This window comes from Cyprinus carpio, chromosome B2, assembly GCF_018340385.1.
Source record: "Cyprinus carpio isolate SPL01 chromosome B2, ASM1834038v1, whole genome shotgun sequence".
NCBI lineage: Eukaryota > Metazoa > Chordata > Actinopteri > Cypriniformes > Cyprinidae > Cyprinus > Cyprinus carpio.
Window position 1 is genome coordinate 21,150,758 of NC_056598.1, and position 19,767 is coordinate 21,170,524.

General features: G+C 38.0%; 1 long non-coding RNA gene and 1 gene segment (V, D, J or C); both read right to left on the bottom strand.

Moving 5' to 3' along the window:
* Window positions 1-3,662: 3,662 nt before the first annotated feature.
* On the bottom strand, window positions 3,663-4,597 carry LOC109093227. The gene is made up of 3 exons (XR_006154095.1): window positions 4,313-4,597; window positions 4,092-4,210; window positions 3,663-3,956 (listed from the first exon to the last, which is right to left on the bottom strand). It is a non-coding gene; the product is annotated as an uncharacterized LOC109093227 (long non-coding RNA).
* Window positions 4,598-6,350: 1,753 nt separating this feature from the next.
* On the bottom strand, window positions 6,351-6,937 carry LOC109093226. The segment is given in 2 exon segments: window positions 6,351-6,769; window positions 6,844-6,937. Coding segments are annotated over 2 exon segments (393 nt in total).
* Between the last annotated feature and the right edge of the window lie 12,830 nt (window positions 6,938-19,767).

The window sequence follows — 19,767 nt, forward strand, 5'->3', positions numbered from 1 at the left end:
TATTATAAGAATATGGGATTTCTTGATTTATATATTTTCTGTTATGTAAGTATATTTTCAATATAATTTGTATACAATACAATTGTTTAACATAATTTTGTAGTATGACTATTTCTCTTATATAGGATAGGAACATAGCAATATCTCCATGTGAAAGTGTGTGAACACTGCCATCCTGTGGCATACATCAATCTGCACTATTTATTGCAAATGTGGAATATATGAAATGTTTTATAGTTTGACAGTTGACTGAATTACAGGTGTTAAAGAGGAACTTCCTAGGGATTATAGGGATCTGTGTGTAACTTCTGATTTTGGTACTCCCTGTGTTTTTTTTTGTTTTTGTTTTTTTGGTTCATAATTGCCATACAGCTTCTTTCTCTGTCTTCATTCTGTCTCTGTGTTTCTCTCTTGTCTCTCAGTGTAACAGGTTTTTGTAGAGAGCTGATGTGTTTCCTGTCACTGTGGGCTGCAGAGCACAGTAGTACAGAGCAGAGTCTGATAGAGCAGCAGAAGATATCTCCAGATCCACAAGGTCCTTTTTTGTAATGTTAACAGAGAATCTTGGATCTATCTTAGACACCTCAGCTTCTTTTGCTTTACTGTGGGTGAGTACAAGAAATTCAGGTTTTGATCTTCCATTCTGACGGTACCAGTGGAGATAGTTTGTAACTCCAGAGTCAGAAAAAGTACAGGATAATGTAACACTTGAACCCTCCTCAGCAAAAACATCAAGCTGTTCTGGTTTGATGACATTTCCAAAGACAGCAGCTGAAAAGGAAAGTTAATCGGTTACTTTTTAGTGAACAGTTTGGAGAAAATTTGTTAAATAAATAATTATGTAAATAAATACCAGCTGAGACACAGAGCAGAATAACTGAATGAAGATCCATTGTACAAGTGTTCACTCTGAGAAGAGTCAGAATGAATTGATTCAACCACAGTCTCTGTCAGACACGATATGAACACTGAGTCCCTCCTCCTTCATATTATAGCTCAATTCAGACACTGAGAAGAGAAGAAAGATCTAGTGAAAGTGAAAGTCGTGACATTTGTCAAATATGGTAACCCATACTCGGAATTGGTGCTCTGCATTTAACCCATCCAAGTGCACACACACAGCAGTGAGAAGTGAACACACTGTGAACACACACCCGGAGCAGTGGGCAGCTATATCCAGCACCCGGGGAGCAACTGGGCACTTCAGCCATGGGTATTGAGGGTGGAAGAGAGCGCTGTCAATGGACAATCATATTCCTAAATAAGGATCCAAGATTAATTGTGGTTAATTTGTTTGGTACAGTTGTAAAAAAATTTAAATTTCTAAAATGTTTACTGTAAAGAAACAAACACATCTGTGATTAAGTTGTGTGTTTTTGTATGTGGTTTGACTTGAGTTTTCTCACTGTGGGCCTCAGAGCACAGTAGTACACAGCAGAGTCAGACACATGCACATCCTGGATCCTCCATCGTCATCTCCAGTATTACCAATTCTTTTAAGCATATATTTAGGAACTCTGTTTACTTTTTGCTGGTACCAAAAGAGAGTCGGGGTGAGCTGTGTTTGATATGTGCAGTTGATTATTACAGTTCCATCTTCATAAACAATCTGAACTCTTGCTTTCTGATCAACACTGTCCTGTGATTCAATTCCTGTAGATTCAAATCATGAACAACATCAGCAAAGCAATATCATAAACATTCAAAATAACTTTTAAAAAGAGTATTTAAGGGTATTAAAAAGAATTACTCACAAAAAATGTCACTTACCCCAGACATATATGAAAACAATGATAGTTTGTTTTATCCAGTCTGTCATCTTTTTTGCTTTAAAAATGAAGTCTAATATAAATACAGATCTTGTTCTCACCCCTGATCTAGTCTGAGACAGAGTGGCTGTATATACTCTAGTGAGCAAGTGCACTTGATCTACACTACACAGTTTGTTTGAAGAGGTTCCTTTGACTCCTCCCATATTAAGCACATTGTTCATCATAGTTTATTTAGAATTTTGTTGTGGTGGACAAAGGCACAAGTACTTTATTGTTCTCATGAACTCAAAAATCATTTTATTCATGTATTTGTAATATATATATATATTAAAATTAATTTTCATTTTCTGGGGGGAAAAAAAGAATACTAATTAAAATTTTAATTAAAATGCTTGTTAATTAAGGTGCTTTAAGACTATGTGTATAAAACTAACCAGATAAGTGTCTTCGAAGTTTTATGACAGGCCTCAACAGGAATAGACAGATAGTGCTTTTATGTGGTTTTCACTAAAAAAAATCAAAGTGGAAAAGAGCTTTGGGTGTTTGTATGACATGCTTCATGTTTTGTATCACTGGGCTAATAATACTCTTAGAGCACAATAACAGTGAGCTTTGCTGCTGCACCCAGGGAGGAACTGGAGGTTAGGTCCCTTGATCAAGGGCACCTCAGTCACATACAAGCCAGTACCAAGACTCAAACCCACAATCTTCAGGTTACAAGTCCAACTCTCTAACCATTAGTCCACAACTGCCCTGTTTTGCTTTTTCACAGATTAAAAAGAATTTGGCTCATTTAGAATGTTGCTTTATTTTTTGCTTTGATAATTTTTGACATTATATTATTTAAATTCTCTCTCTCTTGGCTCTCATTGTAACAGGTTTTTTGTACGGTGTACTTGTGTTTCCTGCCACTGTGGGCGCCAGAGCACAGTAGTACAGAGCAGAGTCTGATACAGCAGCAGAGGAGATCTTCAGATCCACATGTTCCTTTTTTGTCACATTAACAGTAAATCTTGGATCTACAACAGAACGCTGAACCTCTTTTTTAGTGTCATATGTGAGTACAATAAATTCAGGTTTCGATCTTCCATACTGACGGTACCAGTGGAGATAATCTGTAGTGCTAGAGTCAGTAAAACTACAGGATAATGTAACACTTGAACCTTCCTCAGCAAAAACATTGGTTTTGTTTGGTTTGATGACATTTCCAAAGACAGAAACTGAAAAAGAAAAGGTACATTTGTATTTTTTTTCTTCTTTTAATAATCAACTAAATAATGAGCTAAATAAATAAACATACCAGCTGACACACACAGCAGAATAACTGAGTGAAGATCCATTGTACAAGTGTTCACTCTGAGAAGAGTCAGACTGAATCGTTTCTACCACAGTTTCTGTCAGACATAACTACATCATGTCAGATCTAAGTCCCTCCTCTTTTGACACTTCAAGACAAAAGAAAAGCTTTATTTTGTTGGAATAGTTTTTCTTGGGGCCTTGCTCATTACTGCTGAGTGGGTGCATAGTAGATTTTGTTACACAAGTTTAAATTAACATTAGTCATATTCAACACTTAAAGTGTCGATTTTAACACTACTAAAGATCATATATGGTCCCAATCTGTCTAGTGTTAAAAATACACCGTTCATAGTGTTGAATTTTAAGTGTTAATATAGCACATTATAGTGTAGAAAAATTACACTCCAGGGATAAAGTGTTACACTTGCTATTGTTGTTTAAATTTTACACTATGGGGTATTTAACACCCCTGGTGTTGTTTTAATCCTTTAAGTGTTATTAATAAAGTATTCTTTTCAGTGCAAATTAAAAAAAAAATGCTATTGTGTGGTGTTAATGTACAAGACATGAAATCAAGAGTCTTCAGACAGATTTTAACGTTTAAATTTTAACGTTTATTTAACAAATGGGCAAAGTGGCAACTCTAAAGCATATATCAGATGTGTAGAGGTTAATTAGTCAGTTACATTCATTAAGTGTTGCACAGAAACATAAAATAGTTAATAAAACACAAAATCATCAAATTTACCTAGACATGAAAAAATATGTCAGGTAGATTTGACAGTTGTGTAGCATCCATGAATGATGTTCCTTGTTGTTCAATCAGTGAGCATGTATGGCTGTGTGGTTTCTTCTATGCAATAAAGCTGTTCTTCTTGTTGGTGCCTGCAGATCAAAGACAAAAATAACACTCAAGGTCAGCTCTCCAACTGATTTTATTTATATTAGTCTTTCATGTACAACCCATCTGGCAATATTTTGAGGCAGACAATAGGTAGTGACATAAATGTCCAAATGTACCTTTTTGAAGATGTTTTTCAGCTTGACTGGATGACATTTTTCCAGGTCCCTGCAGCCTTGTAATGATGGTGGAATCAAATGAAGTAGGAGACCAACTGATGCAATATCGCTGTCCCATTCTAAATAACATATGACAAATTCAGCAAAAAAAAAAAATGCATGAACACATAATATAGATAAAGCATGAATATAGATATTGTTATTCTGAAATATAGTCTAACCTTAGATATCGGTTTCATCCTCCTTAACAGCTGATTCCGAGGTCAATTGGGTCCTTGAAGGTCTTGGAAGAAGCCAGGAACTTGGCTTCTTGAAAAGAAAGCATTTTTGCATTTATTTTTGGCCATGACAGAGATCTGATATTCTATTTGTTGTATTTCTGTTTTGCATAAAACTGAAGAATATTCGGTACATCCTATACTGTATTCTAAAATGATATTAACTTTTGCATGGACTTTTTGTAAAGAGCTTAGGCTCATTTAACCAGAAGTTTTAAGATATATGAATAAGCTTAGGTTTTTCTTACCTCATGGGTTTACATTGTCTTAACAAGCAAAGCAATTCAACATTAATTTCACAGTGTGTCTGTGAAACGTTGAGGTACCATCGTAGTAGTTTTGTGTGCGAATGAATCTCATGTAGGGTAACCATATTTTAGTTTTCCAAAAAGAGGGCAGTGGGTGCGGGAGGCTGGGGTGTGGTTGGTTGGTGGTTAAAGTAGTGCCCAAAGTAGTGCAATGACCATATCCCAAATATCAAAACTGAAAATGTCATTTCCATAACTAAAATAAATATTTTACAGCTACTGTAATGCATATTGATCATAAACACAGCTAAAAACCTTCCTACAAGTGGCCCTCCTTCACAAAACTTAACATCATGCACAGTTTTATCATAGGCTGAATGCAAAATGTTTCAATACAAGCATTTCAGTCAAATGTAATTTAAGCAACATTTCAAACCTTTAACCCACGGGGGAAAATCAACCCATTAACAGTTTAAAAGTAGCCATAGGAAGAAAAAAAATGCAGACTGGGCAACCCTGCATTCAACACAAGCTGCAGGAGTCAGACTTGACTGATCATGGATTAAGGAGAGAAAGATGGCTGATAGATCAAGCTGGAGGATATGCTGCTCAACAGATCCTGGGCTTATTGACAAATATCTGATCTTACTTTACACAGAGCGTGCATGATCGCGTAAACAGAAGTGAAAGTGAACAGCGAGCGCTCATTCAAAAGAGATTTAAATACTCTGCATATTGATAGATGCTCCCTGATGTGCGGAAATTATGCATTATTAGAATGTTTGCTGGAGCGGGCAGGACTGGACACAAAAAAATCATGGGAACGGGCAATAATGGTCAGAAATTCAGTGAGAGCGGGATTAAGAAAACAGTCCCTAGCAGCGCTCTAATACAAAAACGCACACAATCATTGGCGACTGTAGAAAGTAAAAGCCGAATCCCTGACATCTTGGGCGATTCAAAAATCCCGGCTGGAGGCATTTTTTTAACATCATGGCAATGTACAACACAAAGTACCTTTTGTAGTATGACTGTTTCTCTTATATAGGATAGGAACATAGCTATTTCTCCATGTGAAAGTGTGTAAACACTGCCATCCTGTGGCACACATCAATCTGCACTATTTATTGCAAATGTGGATAGGGTGACCATATGAGATTGGCTGAAATTCGGGACGGGGGGGGCGGGGGGGTTGGATGGGGGCTAATTACAATCAGTTAAATCCTAGAATAAAAGATAATGAATTTCAAACCTGAACCAAACATATTTTTATTCAAAGATCAACAGTCTGTCATTTTCATTTATTATGCAAACATATTTTTATTAAATTAACATCATGAACTCAAATGTCATTGTGAAAAGAAAAAAAAAAGCAATGACTGGTGTAAGTAACAGTGCGTAAATCAGACCTTTCTGTATAGCCTGACGCTAATAAGCTTAAACGAAAATAACGAAATAATTGTGTAGTGAAGTATTTTTTTTTTTTACACAGTGCCGCGAACAATCAATCACTCCTTTACGCGTGCATCACTGTCCTTTACTAGATTTCGGGGCTGTCCCGAATTTTTCCGGACGTCTGGTCACTCTAAATGAGGAATATATGAAATGTTTTATAGTTTGACAGTTGACTGAATTACAGGTGTTAATGAGAAGCTTCATAGGGATTATAGGGACCTGTGTGTACCTTCTGATTTTGGTACTACCTGTGTGTTTTTTTTTTTTTCTTTCATTGGTTCATAATTGCCATACAGCTTCTTTCTCTCTGTCTTCATTCTGTCTCTGTGTTTCTCTCTTGTCTCTCAGTGTAACAGGTATCTGTAGAGAGCTGATGTGTTTCCTGTCACTGTGGGCACCAGAGCACAGTAGTACAGAGCAGAGTCTGAAACAGCAGCAGAAGAGATCTCCAGATCCACATGGTCCTTTTTTGTAATGTTAACAGAGAATCTTGGATCTATCTTAGACACCTCAGCTTCTTTTGCTTTACTGTGGGTGAGTACAAGAAATTCAGGTTTTGATCTTCCATTCTGACGGTACCAGTGGAGATAGTTTGTAACTCCAAAGTCAGAAAAAGTACAGGATAATGTAACACTTGAACCCTCCTCAGCAAAAACATCAAGCTGTTCTGGTTTGATGACATTTCCAAAGACAGCAGCTGAAAAGGAAAAATAAATTGGTTACTTTTTAGTGAACAGTTTTGAGAATGTATGTTATTATGTAAATAAATACCAGCTGAGACACAGAGCAGAATAACTGAATGAAGATCCATTGTACAAGTGTTCACTCTGAGAAGAGTCAGAATGAATTGATTCAACCACAGTCTCTGTCAAACACGATATGTACACTGAGTCCCTCCTCCCTCATGTAGCTCAATTCAGACACTGAGAAGAGAAGAAAGATCTAGTGAAAGTCGTGACATTTTGCCAAGTATGGTAACCCATACTCTGAAACCTTGGTGTAATCAAATGAAGTAGGAGACCAATTGATGCAATATCGCTGTCCCATTCTAAATAACATATGACAAATTCAGCAAAAAAATGCATGAACACAGAATATAGGTAAAGCATGAATATAGATATTGTTGTTCTGAAATATAGTCTAACCTTAGATATCGGTTTCATCCTCCTTTACAGCTGATTCCGTGGTCAGTTGGGTCCTTGAAAGTTTTGGGAGAAGCCAGGAACTTGGCTTCTTGAAAAGAAAGCATTTTTGCATTTATTTTTGGCCATGACAGAGATCTGATATTCTATTTGTTGTAGTTCTGTTTTGCATAAAACTGAAGAATATTCAGTACATCCTATACTGTATTCTAAAATGATATTAACTTTTGCATGGATTTTATTGTAAAGAGCTTAGGTTCATGTAACCAGAAGTTTAAAGATATATGAATAAGCTTTTAGGTTTTTCTTACGTCATGGGTTTACATTGTCTTAACAAGCAAAGCAATTCAACATTAATTTCACGGTGTGTCTGTGAAACATTGAGGTACCATCTTGGTAGTTTTGTGTGCACATGAATGTCATGTAGGGTGACCATATTTTAGTTTTCCAAAAAGAGGACAGTGGGTGCGGGAGGCTGGGGTGTGGTTGGTTGGTGGTTAAAGTAGTGCCCAAAGTAGTGCAATGACCATATCCCAAATATCAAAACTGAAAATGTCATTTCATAACTAAAATAAATATTTTACAGCTACTGTTATGCATATTGATCATTAACACAGCTAAAAAGCTTCCTACCAGAGGCCCTCCTTCACAAAACTTAACATCAAGCACAGTTTTATCATAGGCAGAATGCAAAATGTTTCAATACAAGCATTTCAGTCAAATGTAATTTAAGCAGCATTTCAAACCTTTAACCCACGGGGGAAAATTAACCCATTAACAGTTTAAAAGTAGCCATAGGAAAAAAAATGCAGACTTGGCAACCCTGCATTCAACACAAGCTGCAGGAGTCAGACTTGACTGATCACGGATTAAGGAGAGAAAGATGGCTGATAGATCAAGTTGGAGGATATGCTGCTCAGCAGATCCTGAGCTTATTAACAAATATCTGATCTTACTTTACACAGAGCGTGCATGATCGCGTAAACAGAAGTGAAAGTGAACAGTGAGCGCTCATTCAAAAGAGATTTAAATACTCTGCATATTGATAGATGCTCCCTGATGTGCGGAAATTATGCAATATTAGAAAGTTTGCTGGAGCGGGCAGGACTGGACACAAAAAAATCACGGGAATGGGCAATAATGGTCAGAAATTCAGTGGGAGCGGGATTAAGAAAACAGTCCCTAGCAGCGCTCTAATACGAAAACGCACACAATCATTGGTGACTGTAGAAAGTAAAAGCCGAATCCCTGACATCTTGGGCGATTCAAAAATCCCGGCTGGAGGCATTTTTTTAGGTCCAAAAAGAGGACATGTCTGGGAAAAAGAGGAAATATGGTCACTCTAACATCATGGCAAAGTACAACACAAAGTACCTCACGTGGGAAACACTTAACGTAACGTAAATGCACCTAACTTATGTTAATGGTCACTGTTAGTACGCATAGGCCACGAAGTGTTGGCGAAATAACACATTAGTGGACCGGAGGGAATAATATGGAAATTTTTCCAGAAAACTTTTTGCACAAAATAAATTCAAGTACTCTCAAGGACCTGTATCGGCATTTTGAATTTGCATATTAGTTAAATATTTAGTTTCACCCAAAACATTTAGATTCAACATTTAGATTTATATTTAGATTTAACAATTAGATTTAACATTTATATTTATATTTAGATTTAACATTTATATTTAGATTTAGATTTAGATTTAACATTTAGATTTAACATTTATATTTAGATTTAACATTTAGATTTTACATTTATATTTAGATTTAACATTTAGATTTAACATTTAGTTTTAACATTGACATTTAGATTTAGAATTAACATTTAGATTTAACATTTAACATTTAGGTGTAACATTTAATATTTAGATTTAACTATTTAAAATATCTCTAAGTTGACAAATATTGTTGTAAATGTGCTAAAAAGTGACCGTCAAAAATTCATACCAGTTTTTTAAACATTGTTTGAAGCTAAATGTGACAAAATGTTGCCGTTATTTTCAGCATGAGCCGCTTTACAAACGGCGCCCCATATTAACGTACCTTCAAGTCACTTTCACGATGCTTGCATGAACGTAATTGTCATAAGAAAAACTTGATAGTAGCACATTTGTGTCTTGACGCAGATATGACGACATGACAGCAGACCCGGCAGCAGACCCAAATTCACGGACAGGCATTTCATTTTTTCAGGGGGGCACAAATGAGATCAACCTCACTGTAATGCATAATATCATTAATTATGAATTAAATGGACAAAAACGAGGAAGAACTGACGTACCTCTCCATTGACGCAATACAACAGAGGAGTCGTAAAGATTAGACCTAGCCTACTGAAGCAGTCTAAACACACGTTGCAGGGCTCGACATCAACGCTTGTCCGCTTATCAGGGACAAGTGGATTTTTTTAAAAGGCCAAGTGAAAGAGAATTTTACTTGCCCAACCGGACAAGTAGCCTAGCCTGATTAAAACACCAATAACAATCACCAAAATGCAATAATGATTCTGCATCCTTTAGTCTCAATGGCGACCTAAAGTGCATAATGTAATTACGCTAACAAGGCTGAGCTGTCTCTCGAGGAGAAATCATAACAAATGAGCGCAGCAAACACAAAGTGAGTTAACAGTGTGAGTTAAACTCAGTTAACATATTGCGGTAAAAATGTGGAGTTTTTAATAACATGATACAGTTAAGCAACATCACATCATGATTGAAAATGTGACACTGATTTCATATGACAGTTCACTAAACAAGTAATTAATATTAAGTCACTGACATTTTAGACGCAATATTGACTGTTTTTGTTGTTTCAGCAGCGAAAATAGTTCAAAGATCACAGCAGAACCATAATGTGTCAGTCTCACTGCAACACTCAACCGTGTCTTCATTACTGGATGATTCAGCGTTTTGAACGAATCGGTTGACTCAAAGATTCAATGACCCATTCATAAACAACTGCCTCATTCTTGATGAATCAGCCGTTTGAACGAATCGTATGAATGAATGACTCAATGACTTACTTAATAAGACCGCTTATCACCTGCAGCCACCTACTGGTGGTTTAGTTTGTTTAAAAGTGTCATTCTTTCCAACATTACTTATTATATTCAAAAAATTTAAAACAATCTCATAACATTATTTAATGTTATTTATTTAGTGTAATGCGCCATTGCGACATCTACGGCGTCATTGCTCTCGATGGCGCCGCAGACGGCTGCTTCAGTGCTTGGCTCTCCAGTGTTTGTACGGTTTTTGTTCATTTTTCCTGTGTTTTGTTTGTCAAACACAATCAGTTTCACCAGGGATGAACTGCTGAACATTGGGCAGAACACACCACAAAATCTTTTACCGGATTTCAATTATTCGGACGTTTTACTGAACGTTGTTGTCGGTGGAGCAGCGGCGCTGATCAAACGCTTCAAGAAGCGCAGACGGGGGAAGTGAGCAGGTGCGCTCGTTAGACTCAGGAAGCGCGGATTTCGAACACCATTGCCTAGCATCCATCTGGCAAATCTCCGCTCTCTACCCAAAAAAACGGACAAAATGCTTCTGCTCTCCCGGACAAATAAGGGTTTCTCACACTCTGCTGCTCTGTGTTTCACGGAAACCTGGCTGAATGACGCCATCCCAGACAGCGTGCTGCATCTGCCGGACTTTCAGCTGTTTAGAGCAGATCGCGACGCAGAATCAACAGGGAAATTGCGCGGCGGCGGGACATGCTTTTACATCAATGAACAGTGGTGTACAGATGTAACAGTGTTAAAGAAGATGTGTTGTTCAGATCTCGAAACACTCTTCATTAATTGCAAGCCGTTCTATTCGCCGTGGGAGTTTCACTCGTTCATTCTGGTGAGTGTTTACATCCCTCCACAAGCGCACGTAAGCCTGGCTTTACAGAAACTCGCTGATCAGATCACGGAGACAGAACAACAACACCCAGACTCTGTTTTAATCATTCTTGGGGACTTTTATAAAGCCAAACTCTCCTGTGAACTGCCAAGATACAGACAGCATGTTACATGTCCCACCAGAGACAGTAATATATTGGATCACTGTTACACCACAATAAAGAATGCGCATCACTCTTTTCCACGAGCAGCTCTGGGGCTGTCTGATCACTGCCTGGTTCATCTTATACCAACCTACATGCAAAAACTTAAATCTGCTAAACCTGTAGTAAAGACTGTAAAGAGATGGACCAACTAAACAGAGCAGGATTTACAAGCTTGTTTCGACCTCACTGATTGGAGCTGCTACCACCGATCTGGACGAACTCACAGACTGTGACATCCTATATTAGTTTTTGTGAGAATATATATATTCCTACCAGGACTTATTTAACATTCAACAATGATAAGCCATGGTTTACAGCAAAACTCAGACATCTTTGTCAGGCCAAAGAGGATGCCTACAGAAATGGGGACTGAGTCTTGTACAATCAGGTCAGGAACACACTGAACAAAGAGATTAGAGTGGCTAAAAGGACCTACGCTAAAAAGTTGGAAAACCAGTTTACTTCCAACGACTCAACTTCAGTGTGGAAAGGACTGAGAGCCATCACTAACTACAAGACACCATCCCCCTGCACTGAGGCAAATCAACGACTTGCTAACGACCTGAATGAGTTTTATTGTAGATTTGAAAGACCCCACACCCATTCTGACCATCTCTGTACACAACCGTTAACACCTCCTGCAATCCCCCTCTCCACACTTCCTGCTGGCCACATACCTGTGGCTCTTATGTCTGTCGTCATGAAGTCGTTTGAAAAACTGGTTCTAGCTTATCTGAAGGACATCACTGGACCCTTACTGGACCCCCTGCAGTTTGCTTACCAAGCAAACAGGTCAGTGGATGATGCAATCAACATGGGATTGCACTTCATCCTGCAACATCTGGACAAAACAGGGACTTATGTGAGGATCCTGTTGTGGACTTTAGTTTGGCTTTCAACACCATCATCCCAACAGCCCCTCCAGACTCTCCAGCTCTCTGTTCCTAGCTCTATCTGTCAGTGGATCACCAGCTTTCTGACAGACAGGCAACAGCTAGTCAGACTGGACAAATTCATGTCAAAAAGCTGCTACACCATCACTGGTACCCCTCAGGGATGTGTTCTCTCCCCACTGCTCTTCTTCCTGTACACCAACGACTGCACCTCTAAAGACCCCTCTGTCAAGCTCCTGAAGTTTGCAGATGACACTACATTCATTGGCCTCATTCAGGACGGTGACAAATCTGCTTACAGACAAGATGTTGAGCAGCTGGCTGTCTGGTGCAGTCTTAACAACCTGGAGCTGAACACTCTTAAAACAGTGGAGATGATAGTGGACTTCAGGAGAAACCCCCCTGCACTCCCCCCACTCACCATCATAGACAGCACTGTGGCTGCAGTGGAGTCATTCAGATTCCTGGGAACCACCATCTCTCAGGACCTGAAGTGGGACAATGACATTGACTCCATTGTTAAAAAGGCCCAACAAAGGTTGTAGTTCCTTCGCCAGCTGAGGAAGTTTAACCTGCCACAGGAGCTGCTGAAACAGTTCTACTCAGCTGTCATAGAGTCTGTCCTGTGTACTTCAATAACTGTCTGGTTTGGTTCAGCTACAAAATCAGACATCAGAAGACTACAGAGAACAGTTCGGACTGCTGAAAGGATTATTGGTGCTCCCCTGCCCACCTTTCAAGAACTGTATACATCCAGAGTGAGGAAAAGGGCTCAGAAAATCACTCTGGATCCCTCACATCCAAGTTACCCCCTTTTTGAACTTTTGCCATCTGGCCGGCGCTTCAGAGCCGCAAATACCAGGACAGTCAGGCACAAGAACAGTTTCTTCTCCCAGGCAATCTACCTCATTAACAGTTAAATGTTCCCCACTTATGCAATAAAAATTTGCAATATCCTTATATTTATTTGTTACCCCTCCATCCAAGTACATCTCTGCATCGTACTCTATTCTATTCCATTATCATCTATAGCACAACTGTTCATACAATTTATTTATTTGCATTTTTATTTTTCTTTCTGTGTGTTGTTGTCGTCTCTGTGTACTGGAGGCTTATGTCACTAAAACAAATTCCTTGTATGCGTAAGCATACTTGGCAATAAAGCTCTTTCTGATTCTGATTCTCTAAACTATTCAATTTGATTGGTAACTGTCCTATAGTGTCTTATTCTAATTTAATTTATTGATCAAAATTAAGAATTTAAAATGAAAGATGAAGCATATATATAAAAAGGGGAAAATTCCCTTTATAAAGGTAAAAATATCACAAATATGCATATTTAAATGTCAAAGATGATTGAACTCTGATGAGAATATTGCTTCATAATCATTTGTACACAACACAATTGTCACAATGTCAAGCCCTGACAGATTTTATTTATGTATTCATTGTTACAGCCTATATCTTTGTTACATTTTGTTTTTTTAAAAGGCATGAACTTTATAAAATAGTCAAATAAAAAAGAGTTCTCACAGAGTGCTGTACTTGCACCAAAGGTCAAAGCATGTTTGAGTGCCGTCATCATGCTTGGCATTGCTTCAAGAGGTTTCTGGAAGTGTTGTAGAACTTTTTTCATTGTCCATTTACCCCCGTTGGCTGGAAATGAATCATTCATTTGCATGCTTAGGAATTGGTGAGCCACTGTGTATTCAGATTCCACAATGGGTGTATTAGTAAGGTCCAGTAAAGGTTTCACTTTGGACACATCCAAGAAAGTAGAATCCTCTGGGTCCAGAGATCTGAGCGTATTCATCAGCACACAACTGCGTTCCCCAAAGCGTTTCTTCATTTCCCCACAAACTGCATCGATACAAATGAAATACATCCTGCGTAGCTCTGTTTCGTTGCTGAGATCTTCATATATAATTCTTTCCTCAACTGCATACATAGCGAAGGATGTGTTTAGTGTGTGTCGTCTCTTATTTGGCACAGGCTCTATTGTTGCATCCTTGCAATGCTTCAAGAGTGTCACAAATTCCGTCTCGTAACGGAGATTTTCAATACACGTACATGCTGAATTTACAAGTTGCACATCTGTTAACAGATCCATGTCTTCTGCCTGTAGCATCAGATTAGGGGGGTCGAGATATGATAAGATTTTGTGCACCATCTCGGCAATAAACCTAAAGCTGGGTTCAGACATGGCCCGTTGTAAACCTGCTGCTTCAACTCGCACATCTGCTCCATAGACTGGGCTCCTGTTGATTTCTCAGAGCAGTGTGGATAGGTCATCAAATGATCTCAGAATAACGGAGACTGTGCCAAAATGACCAGTCCAGCGTTGGTCTAGGAGGCGCATCAATGTCTCTCCTTTGTAGAGAATGGCAACAGTAGGCTTTCTGCAGAATTTGTAGAGCATGTTACACATAGCAAAAAAGTCCACCAAGGCCTGCTCTGCTGCCAAAGCATGGGTGACCACCAAATGTAATTGGTGGTTGAAACAGTGGACATAGGGTATGTCTTGGTGCAATTTTTGTTGAAGATGTTTTTGCACCCCTTCATGTTTACCTGACATCAGGGAGGTGCTGTCATACACCTGACTGATGATTTTCCCAGAACTCAGTCCTGCTTTTGTTAATTCTTCAATGATCGTGTCAGTCATTGTTTCTGCGTCTCCCTGGTCAGCGGTGGCAATTGTCAGAAGACGTTCAGTTGGCTCATTCAGTTCATTCACAAAACGCACAACTATCAAAATATTCTCTCTTCCTGTCGGGTCTCGAGTTCCATCCACTTTTATTGTATAAAATGACTTGCTAACCTCTTTCACTATGTGCTCTGTGACCAAAGTACTCATAATCTCTATCAAACTGTTTTTAATGTCATGGCTAGTATACCTAGCATTGTGTGGGATAGTCTGCGCTATCTTGGCCAACACAGCATCTTTCCTCAAAGTATATTCAAATAAATACAAAAATAATCTGCATCCATCTTCAGCCATACAATCAAAAACATCATGGTCACCTCTAAAAGGTAGCTGGTTCACTCCAAGGAACTTGACGACATCAATTACTGATGACAAGTAGTATCTGTTGCGTTCCAAATGTTCTGCATCGATTAAAGTTGTGTTTTCTTTACCGGTCTGAATCCGTCTCTCCTTGTCCCTCCACGTAGCTTCACAGGTCTGGTGTTCTTTTGACGCTGAATGTTTATTAAGTCCTTTCCCAGTTTCAACTGCATGCTTCCAGTCGCTAAATCCAATAATCGTAAATGTGGTGTCTGTGCCAGAGGAGGGCGCTCAAAACATTCTGCATGGGTAGCAGAATGCAGCATCTGCATGAATAGAGTCTTCCAGCCAGTCTCTGCTTCTGTACCAGGAGCTGTTGAATGATCTTTTTTTTTTGCTTGAGAAAACACGTGCAGGAAAGTGTTTTAAGATTACTTGGTTGGGTTTCTCAACTCCGAGATCCCCTGGTGCTGCCACCTGTGACGATTCTTGCTTGAGGCCTTGGCAACTGGAACGGCTGGCCTCTGCACTGTCAGTAGTTGAATCGTCTTGCAAACTGCGACACCCAGGGCTTTCGCCTTAAGTTAAATCGCTGCTGCACTCTCCTGCCAATTTTGGTGGATTTTGATTAAAGAAACGCCGTATATCCATAGCACCGCCACACGAGATCGCTCAGCATTTTTTTTAAATTACAACTAACATTAAGCAGGGGTGCTATGCTTAGCAAACAACCAAACATTTCCACGCTCACTATCGACAAACCAAACAAATACGTTTAAAATATATATTTTTTTAAATCAGACCAAACACATTTTTATTCAGGAGTTATATATATATACAAAACAACTTTTGATAACAGTAGTCTATTGATAAAAAAATAAATAATAATTGTGCAAACAAGCAAGGACTGTTGGTTGGTGGGACATGGAGCTGGTGAATAGGTGAAGGTTAACCACAGGCTCGTCCAGGGCAGGCCAGGCCCCCCAGTGCCCGTCCATGGCGCCGGGACTGCATGACAGACATGATATTCAGTGCTGAGAACAAGCAACGTACAGATTACGCAGTTCACACTTAAGCCTATGGCGAATGGAAGTTTTTAAATGCACTCTAATTTCAGAGTTTGGCATTAGATAACATCAATCAAATGACTGGTAAATGTTCCGCTTTATGCCAGCTCTGCCTGCAGAAAGACTGCACATTTGCATTGGGCGAGATGGACACTTCAACATGGTGTTATGCGTCACAGAAACCAAATTGTTAGTGCATAATGTTTAACAGTCCCACTATTTAAGTTACCTTTTCAAAGCATGGAAACAGAGAAATGCCACACTCAGTGCTTTCAAAAAATAAGTTTACCATTTGATGAATTCTCTCATTTGAGTAGAAAACCGCCCAAATAGCTTCAGTGCCAGACTCGTAGTAAAACCAGGCCTTGGCAGGAATGGATGGAGGCGAGAGGATGTATCAACAAAACAAAATGAAAGAAGCCAAAAACATATATTACATAAATTGTAAACACATTCCAAAAAGTTATTTTACAGGTAATCACCTTTTTTCAGGAAATCAAACCAGCATGAGAAACTTTCACACTCTTCTATAACTTACATCTCTGCACCTCACGAACACGAACTTAACACTAAACCTTACAAAAACACTCGCAGTTAGTAATTTGTAAATGTGTTCACCACCAATCATATTTTGAATAAAATTATCAACAAAATGTTTTTCCCGTGTACTTTTATCAAGAGAAAAGCAATCCAACTTACCGTTTCGGTCGCTCAAAGAAAAAAAATGGCATTGTCGCTTTGTGATGCAGCAGTCATTGAAGGGCGGAGTCCAGACAATTCTGTGGGTTTTTATTCCGCACTTTTAGTGTAAAAGTGAAATTACACCATATAACAACACTGAACATGAGTACTGTTTAACACTGTAGATTGTTAATTCAACTCTTTGGGAATTAATAACTTTTAACACAGCAAATATAACACATGTTGATTACATGAAACACATATTCTTATATAACATGGGGAAGATTTACGTTTATTTGCAAATGTAACATGAATGAAGTGTTGCATAACTGTAGTACATTTCCGTAACACACAGCTGCAACCCTAAATCCTTTTAAGCATTTTTACCTTTTTTTGTCCTTTTATTCTTTTTATAAAACATTTCCTTCTCTCAACCTCACGCAGGTGTTTGCAGTTATTATCTCTCATTGATGTTTTATTTGGTTTTCATGATAATAGCTTCAAAGTAAAAAATGGCTTGTAGTTTTTGTATGACTTGTTTCATATTTTGTATCACTGGGCTTCAACTCTTAAAGCGCAGTAGTAGAGAGCTGAATCTGACACAGTCACACTACTAATAATGAGTTCAGTCAATATGCGAGAAGTTCTTGACTGGAATCGAGGATCAGAGCTGTGCTTAGCACTGTTTGATCGTGCTCCTTCATATAATAAATATTGAGGTTCTCCATTAGGATATTGTCTGTACCAGTACAGATATATATATTCACTGTCTGACTCATATGAGCAGCTCAGCGTTACAGACTCTCCTTCTGTTCCGATGAGGCTCGTCCCTTTATTTGGCTCAATTTTGTCCACAGCTGTCACATCTGCAAACATTAAGCACAATATTAACTCATTTTGTTTTATTTTAAACACTGTATATCACTAAAGATATAAATTACAAGTGTTTTGAAAGAAAATAAATAAAATAGCTAATAGCAGCTAAATTATCTGAAGTAATAATAAATGCCACACCTGATGCCATAATGAAAAGCAGCAGCATGTATTTGTTCATGGTGAATATGATCAGATCAGTTGTGTGTTATTTCTCTCTGTGCTCTGACTGTGTGTTACTGATGCGTTCTGCTGTTCAGTTATAAAGACATTCAGGAACTTCCTGATCTCTGTGAGTGTGAAACCAGTGAAAGCTCTGAACCTTCATTTTTATAGTATGTTTAATGGTGATATATGAAAAAACAATTACACCAAAAATCTGCCCGCCTTTTGGTCACTTTTCACATGATATTAAAAATGTAGGCTAGCATAAATTTTTCAAATTCTGTTATTGCATTTCCTATTAAATGCCCTGAGAACATTGCAACCTTGTGGCACATTATACCTGCACATTGTGTTACACATGATAATAGATTGAAACTATTAACTATTAACTACTTTCGTTTGGTTTTAATGTAATTAACAATATTACCATGTTTCATTACATTTTTAATGTCACATTGATTTCACATTGATTCATTTCAGTTATACATATGCAAATTTGGGCTTATTAATATTTATTTATTTATTTATTTTGACTTAGAGTATCATTCATCTTACTAATTGCTACAGTTTATGGATTTTCTTTTAAATGCAATAAAAGCAACCAAGCAATAAAATAATAGATATATAAAAGCCTTATAAAAGATATAAAAGATTACATTTTTTAATCATTATAATATAATTTTATAGTAACATATTTTTTTTGTATTATAATAAACATATTGATTGAATGCATCTCTTTCCCATGCAAAGTTGTATTATTATCCTGGTAAAGAGAAACATGATGTCTTCAGAGAGACAGTGATGACAACAATAGTATCTGAATAACTGTTTTTACTCTCTTACTCTCAGTGTGAATAAGCATCACCCACTGCTGTAGTGTTTATTTTGTAAAAATAGAGACAAAATATATAGAGAGTGCAGTAAACAGCAGTAAAACACAGTTGTTCCACTTTAGATTGGCTACTGCAAAAACATGAACACATAATTAATAGATTATTTGTAAAGATGTGTAATTAGAGGTTGACACAACAAAGACCAACAAATGAAGATCGCACTGAAAGTTTACTGACATTTTTATGCATTTCAATTTGCATTAAATAATCGTTTGTTAATCATTAGGTAATGTTTAGTAAGTTCATTAGTAGCTATAAAATATTTCTAGCTATGTGTATATGTATAATATGTAACAAAAGTTATTATAACGTGTTATCATATATATATATATATATATATATATATATATATAGATAGATAGATAGATAGATAGATAGATGTATATATATAATTTTGTGTATAAAATGAGTAATTAAAAGTAATATTCACATCCCTTCCCCTTCCAGTTTGCATATTAGGCCAAACGGTCTATTGGTGATGCAGTCTCCATTGCTCTCTACTCGCCCTCTCCCACTCTTATGTGAGAATGCTGTTCATACAGTAGATTTTACTTCAGCATTTATACCACCATCCATAGCAGTTAATACAGAAACTCGACCTGCTTGGCCTCAACACCCAACACCTCCCTGTGCAACTGATTGCTGGACTTACTCACTGCAAGACCACAGGCAGTTTGTGTCAGCAACAACACATCCAGCACTATCAAATTGAATACAGGGGCCCCCCAAGGATGTGTTCTCAGCCCCCTGCTCTTCACCCTGTGGCACCATTGAAAGCATCCTGACCAGCTGCATCAGACTGTGGTTTGGTAACTGCACATCCACAACCAATAATCCCTGCAACATATAGTGAATGCAGGAGGAAAGATCATTGGTGGCACACTCCCTTCCCTTCTCGAAACCTACAATCTCCGA